Consider the following 11,206-nt stretch of genomic DNA (forward strand, 5'->3'; position numbering starts at 1 on the left):
TCTGGACTGTGCCACTTCAGACTGTGGGCAGGGACTCCCACCTAGAGTTGCCAACCTCCAGGTACTAGCTGGAGATCTCCTGAAATTACAACTGGTCTCCAGCCAGTAGAGATCTGTTCCCCTGGAGAAAATGGCCACTTTGGACTCTATGGCATTGAAGTCCCTCCACTCCCCAAACCCTTCCTTCCTCAGGCTCTGCCCCAAAATCCTCCAGGTATTTCCCTAGGAACGTGTCACATTTTCCAAAACATGCAAGATGTAATAAAACTTCTGCAGGCACTTGCAAACGGTTTTCCATGGTGAAGGAGGCAGAAGGAGCTCCTGCTTTAATGGTGGTTTGTCCATTCAAATATATAAATTTTAATCAGGTGCACATATAGATTAAAAGCATAAAACTCCTAGTACAGACAAAAACTTACTCATTCAATAAATACAAACATGAACAACTGCGATGTACATTCTTTCATTGACCAATTTGAGATCCAGAAAGGACCAGACGCGTTTCGGCCTGGAAAGGCCTTCCCCAGCGGTCAGTATAAAATTATAACTTAACACACAACCTAATAATATAATCATATCATAATGGGCGGTAAGAAATATCGAAAAGCCCTTCTAGTACAGTGAAACTCCCTGTAAATTTCTTTGCTTCTTATATGTTAAAACCTGGCTTCACTGCCTCACCTTCTGTTGTATGCCGGGCTCTTAAGGATGTGGATACATCAAGCAGTGTATTAGGTCAATTCTTACATCACATCAAACCCAAGTTAGCACAAGCCTTTCTAAACCATGGTTTCCGGTTTTCATTTGCTGGACCATCACCCCCAGGGCTTTGGCCATTCCAACATCCAACAGCCCCCACTTCAACTTCCCGAACTATGACATCCGGTGACGTCTGAACTCATGCCTCCCCTCTGAAGCTGCGCTGACTTTTGCCACCCAAGAGACAGGGGGAAGAATGGCAGCGATACAGAATATTCAGAGCGCTTGGAAAGGTAATTGTCAAGTGTGCAAAGTGCCCGGAGTTTTGGAAGCGAATTGTATCGAAGAGATATTACGATGCAGCTCTTCCGAGTCTGCTGCCATTGACAGAAATTCACTGGGGATAAGATGATGATTGCAATAAGACGGATTTTTTTTTTTATCCTGCCTCTCCGCTTACCTGCAAGGCAGAATTTAATTTGGGCCTCGGCTGCACGAAAGCTAAACATCTGCCTGTCAAAATATGGAAATTGTTAACGCGCTGTTCTGTTTGCCATGTATCCGCTCTGACAAAACCGAACCTACTTTGATTGCTGTAAAACATTGTTACGAGAAGCGGTGACTGGAAACCCGGCGTTTCCATGTCGAGCGATCCTGGCCAGAACTTCCTTCCAGAATTACCCACGGCCGTTGCGATAATTGCAGAAGTAATTTCACGTTAATTGAAAAGTGGATTGGCCGCGGTGCCGGCGAAGCTCGAGAAGCCTCGCCCCAACGTTTGATCAACGTTCACGTCAGCCTCTGATATTTCATAGAGAAACTTCAGGCACTAGTGAAACCCGACCAAAAATGGGCAGAGGGATATTCTGTGGGAAGTGAACTGGGCAGAGGAGGACAGAAATTAAAATTGGGTTGCCAGGTCCTTCTTTGGCACCAGCGGGAGGTTTTTGGGGTGGAGCCTGAGGAGGGTGGGGTTTGGGGAGGGGAGGGACTTTGATGCCATAGATTCCAATTGCCAAAGTGGCCATTTTCTTCAGATGAACTGGTCTCTATTGGTCGGATTTTGCAATTTTTGCAACATGGCGATAGGTCTGTAAAATGAAACGACTGCATGTTAGAAAATTGATCACGCTGAAGGAGAGTTCTCTGTTGAGGAACCGAGGAAGGCAGAAGCTTGCGATTCGAAACGAGGAGTTCTTGAGAGTAGTCATTGCCTTCCTGGAGAAGTGCATACTCTCCTGCTAAACAAAGAAGAGGATATTGGTGTTATTCCTTAGAGGATTACTTTTGGACTTTTGTGATACCTATGAGGATCACTGTATCGACTCTCTGATGCTGCATTAAGAGTATTTTTTGTGCGCTGTGCCTTATTTATGTTAGGTAACTATAAGAATTAAGTTGTGAGACACAATATAGATGGTCAGTTGTACTCTTGCAGTTCTGCGTTAATTTTTGATCTACTTTCTTGTACTGAACTCAGAGGTGTCAGGTTTCTCTAACACTACCTGGAGGTTGGCAACCGTAAGGAGGACAGAAACTAAAACTAGGGTTGCCAGGTACCTCTTTCCCACCATTGGGAGGTTTGGGGGCGGAGCCTGGGGAGGGTGGGGTTTGGGGAGGGGAAGGACTTCAATGCCATAGAGTCCAATGGCCAAAGCGGCCATTTTCTCCAGGTGAACTGATATCGATCGGCTGGAGATCAGTTGTAATAGCAGGAGATCTCCAGCTAGTACCTGAAGGTTGGCAACTCTAACTAAAACTATAGAGCACAGAAAGGTTAGGGGAGAAGAGAATTAATCTTCCCATTTTCTCCAGGTGAATTGATCTCTGTCACTTGGAGATAGGGTTGCCAACCTCCAGGTACTGGCTGGAGATCTCCTGCGATTACAACTGATCTCCAGCCAATAGAGATCTGTTCACCTGGAGAAAATGGCCACTTTGGCAATTGGACTCTATGGCATTGAAGTCTCTCCCCTCCTCAACCCCCCCCTCCTCAGGCTCTGCTCAAAAAACCTCCCACCGGTGGCAAAGAGGGACTTGGCAACCCTACCTGGAGACCAGTTGTAATAGCATATCTCCAGCTACCCCCTGGAGGTTGGGAACCCTAGAGTACAATGAGGAGGGTATCTAGGATTGCCAATTCCAGGGTGGGAAATTCCTGGAGATTTTGGGGTGGAGCCTGGGAAGGGGGAACCTTGGGGTATGATGCCACCCACCAAAGCAGGCATTTTCTCCAGGGGAACTATTCTCTAGAGATAGTTGTAATTCTGGGAGAGTTTCAGACCTCACCAGGAGGTTGGCAATAGGGCAGACATGTGGATACCATCACCTCTAGTTTAGCCCTAAGGTATCTAAAGGTAGAGAGAGGTAAGCAGACCTCATACTTCAGGCTGACTGATCCAAGTTCCTGGAGAGGAAACTCTTCTATGTTGGAATCGAGGTATAAATCCTCACACTGCTCGGCACAAGGAATGATCTTAGAATCATAGAGTTGGAAGGGACCACCAGGGTCATCTAGTCCAACCGCCTGCACAATGCCGGAAATTTACAACTACCTCCCCCCACACCCCCAGTGACCCCCCACTACATGCCCAGAAGATGTCCAAGATGCATTCCCTCTCATCATCTGCTTATGGTTATAGAATCAGCATTGCTGACAGATGGCCAGATCTTCATGGGCAGCATCTCTTTGCCCATATTGGTGTGCCAGCAAGGATAAGTGAAGAACTGCTCTTCTATTGCTCTAAGCTTGGAGCCAGCTGGCACAACCCAAACACTGGCAAACCCTTTGGGGTAGCCACTGAAGGAGCCCGCACTGAAAGGGTGGCCAAGAGTTTAGTAGACCCAGGTCAGGTGCTAAAATTTAATAAACCTGATTTTAAGGCAAGTTTGGAGGTAGCGTCTTGCTTGCTAGGGTGGAGTAGCTAAACTGTGAAACGGATCATTGAGTTATCGCACTGTTAACAGCCTTTTTCACGCAACTAATGTTCGTAAACCTTTATTAAAATGCAAAAAAAAATGACATTCGGCATTTTGCCAGTTGGTGTCATCAAAATCTCATAGAGTGGGAACATATCTTAATTCTTACCTATACAGCAATAACGCATGACATTTAGTAAATGACTCTAAAGAACTGAATGTGTTCTGAGCCCCCGGTCTTTAAAATTGTTATTTAGCAATCTCAACGGTTCGTGCTCACGGTTATGCAGCAGAGCAGATGAGTCGCTTTATCATCCTCAGAGTGAGACTATAAATCAATACCCTTGGTTATATGATTAAGAGCCCGATCCCAAAGTCTACAGCTCAGAGTCAGTAAGGCAGATAATCCGGTGCCAGTCAGACATTTGGCCTAGATGTAATGCCAAGCAATCGTTTGGCATTACGCAAATGAGCCTGGAAGGAGCCTCGGTAAGCTTGCCAACCTCCAGGTGGCAGCTGGAGATCTCCTGCAACTGATCTCCAGGCAAACAGAGATCAGTTCCCCTGGAGAAAATGGCAGCTTTGGCAACTGGATTCTGTGGCATTGAAGTCCCTCCCCTCCCCAAACCCTGCCCTCCTCAGGCTCCGCCCCAAAAATCTCCAGGTATTTCCCAACCCGTAGCTGACAACCCTAAAGGGAACCGATCTCTGTAGTTCAGAGATCAGTTGTAATTCCAGGATTACTCCAGGCTCCACCTTGAGGTTGGTAAATCTACAACAGGTGACAGAGATCAGTTCACCTGGAGAAAATGGCCACTTTGGAAGGTGGACTATGGCATTATACTCCATTGAAGTCCCTCCCCTATCCAAACCCCGCCCTCCTCAGGCTCCACCCCCCAAAATCTCCAGGTATTTCCCTACCTAGAGTTCGCAACCCTAAGCCTCAGGGTTGCAAAACTTCCCCACTTTCTCACTTTGCACATTGTGATCCCCTTCCTTGCTTCTCAGTTTGCTGGAAAACTATGATTTGTCATTGCATTGAAACAAGTAAGCCCAAGATTTAGGGCAACTAGACAAAGCACGGGACATGGAAACTTGGGGGCAGGACGTTTCTCTCACAGAAAGAACTACAGCCAATTACAAAGCAGCATGTCAAGAGGCGAGGATTCAAATGCTTCCTGCTACCTTGGAGTTCTTTCTGCATGGAAGAAAGGCATTTAGAAACGAGGCTTGGATTTTTTCCCCCTCCCTCTCCCATTCCTTTTAGGGAGCTCCGTTTTATTTTTTAAAATGCTTTTTGACTGGGAACTTGGGTTTCCGCTGGGGGGGGGGAGAGAGACTTTTCTCTCAAAGAAAGCACTACTGCCAGTTACAAAATGGCATTTCAAGGGGCGGGGGGCTCAATGCCATACTGTCCAATTGGCAAAACGGTCATTTTCTCCAAGCGATCTGACCTCTATCGGCCGGAGATCAGTTGTAACAGCAGGAGATCTCCAGCCACCACCTGGAGGTTGGCAACCCTAGCAACCCTGACTTTGAGGAAGTTGGGGTTTTGGAGGGGAACTTCTTCCTTACCCAGATTTCTGCATATTTTAAGGGTTTCGTGCAGCTTAGCACCTTACTCCAAAGATGTCTCGAGAACTATCAAGCCTAAACTTTTGCAGGTTTGCTGTGGCCCATGAAAGATTACGCTACAAGTGTCTTAGTCTTTGAGGTGCCGCAGGATTCTTTTTGGTCTGTCGCTGGAAAAGATTAGCCGGCTCCCCTACTGGAATGTCTAAAGTCCCCTATGATCATGCCTCCAGACGTTGTAAGATAGGGGCTCTTCATGTCCTCTCTACCGCAGAGATCATTTGAATGTGGCTTCTGTCAAGTACAAGATTTCTCTGATCCGTGTGAGTCTCTCTGTCTCCTGATCTTTGGAAAGGGTACAAAGAATTCTCTCCGGGGAAGAGATGCTCACGGGTATAAGGAATGTCTCCGCTGTCAAAGGCTTGCCCATTTAGTTCACCGGAGGGGGGCAGTTCTCTGTTGAGCTTCCAAAGTCGTTTTGAATCTTCTTCGGAAATTTCATCCCTTTTCTAACTTTCTCTCCCAGGTAAAAGGTAAAGGTCCTCTGTGCAAGCACCGGGTCATTCCTGACCCATGGGGTGACGTCACATCCCGGCGTTTCCTAGGCAGACTTGGTTTACGGGGTGGTTTGCCAGTGCCTTCCCCAGTCATCTTCCCTTTACCCCCAGCAAGCTGGGTCCTCATTTGACCGACCTCGGAAGGATGGAAGGCCGAGTCAACCTTGAGCCGGCTACCTGAAACCGACTTCTGTTGGGATCGAACTCAGGTCGTGAGCAGAGCTTGGACTGCAGTACTGCAGCGTACCACTCTGCTCCACGGGGCTCTCTCCCAGGACACAGTCTGTATTCTGAAACCCGCATGGCATCTATATCGTGTTTTGTTTTCTTTTTACTCCGAAGGAAACAATTGTGTACATGAACATTTGTGAAGACGGGGGGTAGGGTTGCCAACCTCCAGGTACAAGCTGGAGATCTCCTGTTGTTACAACTGAACTCCAGCCGATAGAGATCAGTTCACCTGGAGAAAATGGCCATTTCGGCAATTGGACTCTATGGCATTGAAGGACCTTCCCTCCCCAAACCCCACCCTCCTCAGGTTCCACCCCAAAAACCTCCCTCCGGTGGTGAAGAGGGACCTGGCAACCCTAGGGGGGCGGATATTTAGAAGCAGGTACACAAACCACCATCTGCAAGAGTGGCCAAAACAAAACCCCACTCACAGCCACCCTTCACAAGTCTTGAGATCGATTGTCTCCTTAGAGGACAAACAACCGTCTTGTGGTACTGGAATGACGAATCGATTGGCAAACTCTTCAGCCAGAGCCCACTTCACCCTATACAAAGAGCCGTCACCAGTACTGAGAAAAGAGAGAAGGGGGGAAATATTCATTTAAAGGGAGGCCAGAAGGCCAGCCGATGCAAGAGAATACCTGAGTAGGGTTGTTGCCAAGTCCCTCTTTGTTACTGGCAGGAGGTTTTGGGGTGGAGCCTGAGGAGGGCGGGGTTTGGGGACTGGAGGGACTTCGATGCCATAGAGTCCAATGGCCAAGGCAAAGATCAGGTCAACAGTATATCTCAGGTATGGGAGAGCCTGTAAAGGTCAAGAGTGGAGGAAGCATTTTAAAATCTGGCTCATGTAACCGTGCAATCTCTGAAATTGTAGTCATTGAGGACGAGCTGGCAGAGTTCGATAGCCAGGTGTGCTCATCAAGGATAACACACCCGATTGCTTGTAGTTCACCTCTTTATGGGATAGTGGTGCCTAGATAGGGTTGCCAGCTCCAGGCTGGGAAATTCCTGGATACTTTTCGGGTGGAGATTGAGGAGGGCGTGGTTTGAAGAGGGGAGGGACTACAATGGCACAGAGTCCAATTGTCAGAGCAGCCGTTTTCTCCAGGTGATCTGATCTCTGTTGGCTGGAGTCCAGTTGTAATAGCAGGAGTTCTCCAGCGAGTACCTGGAGGTTGGCAACCCTATGCCTAGAACCTAGGGTTGCCAGGTCCCTCTTTGCGGAGCCTGAGGAGGGTGGGGTTTGGGGAGAGGAGGGACTTCACTGCCATAGAGTCCAACGGTGAAGATTTCTATCAGCCCTCGGGCTATTGCTGTGACCCAGGACGCTCTCCATTGATCACACAGCAACGTTATCGCTCTTGCTTTAGGCGTCTCATCACAGCGTGAATTTTCACCATTCTTTGGGAGCTTCATATATCTCGGTCTCTTTCGCTTTCAACTATACAAGAGCCTTTTATATGTATGATGCACTTTGCTTGCATATAGTTCTTGATTAATGTGTATACGGTATATATGTAAAAAGAAAATGAGAATTGTTCATTGTAATATTTATTATAACACAGTGTGTTACAACATAGAGAGCCCGTGTGCTGTTTTTTTCCCTTATACTTTGTGATACAGCACTAGAGTTTTTTTATTACCTGGAGATTGGCAACCCTATTTGGGGCAGAGCCTGAGGAGGGCGGGGTTTGGGGAGGGGAGGGACTTCAGTGCCATAGAGTCCAATTGCCAGAGCGGCCCTTTTCTCCAGCTGAACTGATCTCTGTCGGCTGGAGATCAGTTGTAATAGCAGGAGATCTCCAGCTAGTACCTGGAGGTTGGCTCCCTGTCGGCTCCCTGATAAGCTAAGAACTACAACCAGTATAACCAGAATGGTGTTTTCTGGGAGATCATCCACAGGCAAAAGTTTCCTAAGGAAGCCGGTAAGCACACGGAGGAAGGACAAAAGAGAGCCGGTGTGGTGTAGTGGTTAAGAGCGGTGGTTTGGAGCGGTGGACTCTGATCTGGAGAACCGGGTTTGATTCCCCACTCCTCCACGCGAGCGGCGGAGGCTAATCTGGTGAACTGGATTTGTTTCCCCGCTCCTCCACACGAAGCCAGCTGGGTGACCTTGGGCTAGTCACAGCTCTCTCAGCCTCACCTACCTCACAGGGTGTCTGTTGGGAGGGGAAGGGAAGGCGATTGGAAGCCGGTTGATTCTGCCTTAAGTGGGAGAGAAAGTCAGCATATCAAAACCACTCTTCTTCTTCTTCTTCAAAATCCATGTTTGTGTTCCTGTGTACAACTTTTACCTATGAACAGAAGCAGCAGTCGTTCCTGAGTTCTCCCTCCACCCCCCATTCATAACACTGTTATTAATTCAAATGTATATCTATTTATTAACTTCCTTATTCAAGGTCAGAACACTGATTCAAGTGTTTGTGCCTTAAATGTACCAAGCGCTGAAGTGGAATACAGCTAGCTGTGTCTTCTTGCAAGGAATCTGTTTCGTGCCTTTCCCGCTAGAGTCACCGTTCCTTTTTTTCCCTTCGTTCCCTCGGTTGCGTTCGGTACTTGTTGTACTACTCATCACTCATCTGTTGGGGTCCTATTGAATCTCCAACCTCTCACATATCTTAATATTTATTATTTGATTCCATTTGTCTCTTGAGATTGTGGGGGCCTTTCTAAAGGCTGGCCTTGGAGAGAGAAGCGCCGGCACAGCGGTGTCCTGGTTAGGCCTGGCTTTTCTCTTCCCCTATTGTGAAGCCAACACAAAGCCAGCCATGGCGGCAGGAGGAAGAGGAAGAGCGACGCTTGGTGGCCTGGAGACGGGGAAGATACTAAGTTAACCGTTCCACTTGCTTTGATTTCCGCCCCAACCATCTAGGCCTAGGGTTGCCAGCCTCCAGGTACTAGCTGGAGATCTCCTGCTATTACAACTGCTCTCCAGCCAATAAAGATCAGTTCCCCTGGAGAAAATGGCCGCTTTGGCCATTGGACTCTATGGCATGGAAGCCCCTATGGCATGGGAGCCCCTCCCGCCCTCCTCAGGCTCTGCCCCTAAAACCTCCCTCCAGTGGCCAAGAGGGACCTGGCAACCCTATCTAGGCCTTAGGTTGCCAGGTCCCTCTTCACCACCGGCGGGAGGTTCTTGGGGAGTAGCCTGAGGAGGGTGGGGTTTGGGGAGGAGAGGGACTTCGATGCCGTAGAGTCTGATTGCCAAAGCGGACATTTTCTCCAGGGGAACTGATCTATGTCTGCTGGAGATCAGTTGTAATAGCAGGAGATCTCCAGCTGGTACCTGGAGGTTAAACCAATGATCATAAAGGGGAATAAAGGTACTAAGATGTCCAATGAACAAACCTCTGTCAAGTAGTACCTTCTACTTGGGAGTATAACTTGTTAATAATTTATAACAAATCTCTTTAAATGAAGTTACCCATATTCAGGTTGCTAATTCACCAGGGACAGTTCCAAATTATATACAACTTCACAGAACACCCTCACATAACAATGGGGATCAACGCACCAAGTGTCCAAAACGTTTTCCGGGCTGTTTAAAAGCCGTATTTTCAGGACTCACCGCACCTTTTTCCCCCGTTTGGTTGTGGAGCCATTTCCAAAGAGCAAAAAAGTCATACTTTCCGGAAACCCTTTTCCCACGAATTATTTTTTTCCTCCGTCTCCATGACATCTTTTCCGTAGGGGCGAAGGGTTCAGAGCTTTGCTGCGAATCCCAGCCTCAACACCCACTTTTCACATGTTACCCCTCGCTGACTTCACCCCCCTTTCCAGTTCATGTTTCCCCGTGGCCATTTCACCTCCTTCCACTTACTCTTTTTTTTTTTAACCCGGTTATTTGAATCTAGCATTGGGAGGAAGGAACGCTGGGACAAAAGGACATAGGGCCTTTGGTACAAACAGTCCAGCTCCATAAATCGATTTCTTTTTCTTTGCATCCCACAAGAAGCTAAAAAAAAAAAGGTAAAGTATGATGATAATTCAAATTAAGAAGCACAGGGTAGCCAGCCAATCTCTTTGGCCCAAAGGCTCTTTGGCCCAATGGCTCTTTGGCCCTACATCACCACGTTCCAACGTTAACACCCATGCACGGGGGATTAAAAAAAGGTAGGGCGCGGGAAAGCACCACGACGTTTCAATGACGCGGCACTCTCCCGCTCCTCCCCCTTCGAAAAGCACGCTACATGAGATCTGGTGCGTAGGGACAATGTTACGTCTTGGACCCCAGTGTTGCAAGCATCAGCAGGGGGAAGTGCAGGGAGGAATTTCCTAAACGGATTAATTTACGGGCGGTGAGGACGCGCAATTTTCCTTCGTGTGATAACACCCATTATCTGTAATGCAGAACACTACCTGTTGGGTTAGCTTATTTGTTTGGGACGATCACTGTATTAACTGTGACGCGTCATCTGTAAGTTTTCTGTTTCAATTATAAATGTAAATAGCTGAAGCTGTATATAATTTGGAGCTGTCCCTGGTGAATTAGCAACCTGAATATGGGTAATTTCATTTAAAGAGATTTGTTATAAATTATTAACAAATTATACTCCCAGATACTACTTGACAGAGGTTTGTTTGTTGGGTACCTGGAGGTTGGCAACAGTAGGCAGGCCATTCCATAAGGTGGGGGCCACAACGGAGAAAGCACATTGCTATAAGCTGCTTTGGGTCCCCGTGAGGAAGAGAAGCGGGGTATAAGTATTCAAATAAATAAAATGCAATGAATGCATTACATTACTGTTTAATTTTGTCTCCAGTACGTAGTGGGAAAGATTGCTACTTCACTTTATCGTGCGGTTCACCTTTGTGTTTTTAACAGATCTCGGAACGACAGTGAGACACGAGCCCGTCTTTCGAAGAGTCCTAATGGAAGACAGCATCATCTAGTTACGCCAGGAAGACCTGCACAGTTTCCGGGTGGATCTCGCGCTCTCTCTTTCTATGTGTAATATGTAACACATAACACAAAGTACTCGGGGGGTTTCTTTGCTCTTATTTATACACTGAGGATACTTCCGCTAAAAGGTGCCAGGTACCTACACAACTTGATGGTCCCGTCGCGATGTACAAAAATGTATCTAGTGTCAGTGCGCATCACACTGGGTGGCAGAACAGACGCACAGGCAAATACACCTGCTTCTGGTTTTTGCCACACGAGTGTTTCCTCCGATAAGGGACCTCGCGCTTTCCCCTCCACAGGGAAATACTTTGGCCCCAGATAT

At 47.5% G+C, this 11,206-nt stretch overlaps 1 protein-coding gene across 2 annotated transcripts in view; it reads left to right on the forward strand.

Moving 5' to 3' along the window:
* ADGRL3 (adhesion G protein-coupled receptor L3) overlaps positions 1 to 10,946 on the forward strand; it is a 496,674-nt gene extending 485,728 nt beyond the window's left edge. For both annotated transcript variants that reach the window (XM_056849204.1, XM_056849205.1), the window contains one exon: positions 10,804 to 10,946. In XM_056849204.1, the coding sequence (XP_056705182.1) occupies positions 10,804 to 10,871 (68 nt within the window). In that variant the 3' untranslated portion in view covers positions 10,872 to 10,946. The remainder of the gene's footprint in view (positions 1 to 10,803) is intronic.
* Positions 10,947 to 11,206: the final 260 nt, after the last annotated feature.

Source organism: Euleptes europaea, chromosome 4 (genome assembly GCF_029931775.1).
Source record: "Euleptes europaea isolate rEulEur1 chromosome 4, rEulEur1.hap1, whole genome shotgun sequence".
Classification (NCBI taxonomy): Eukaryota; Metazoa; Chordata; class Lepidosauria; order Squamata; family Sphaerodactylidae; genus Euleptes; species Euleptes europaea.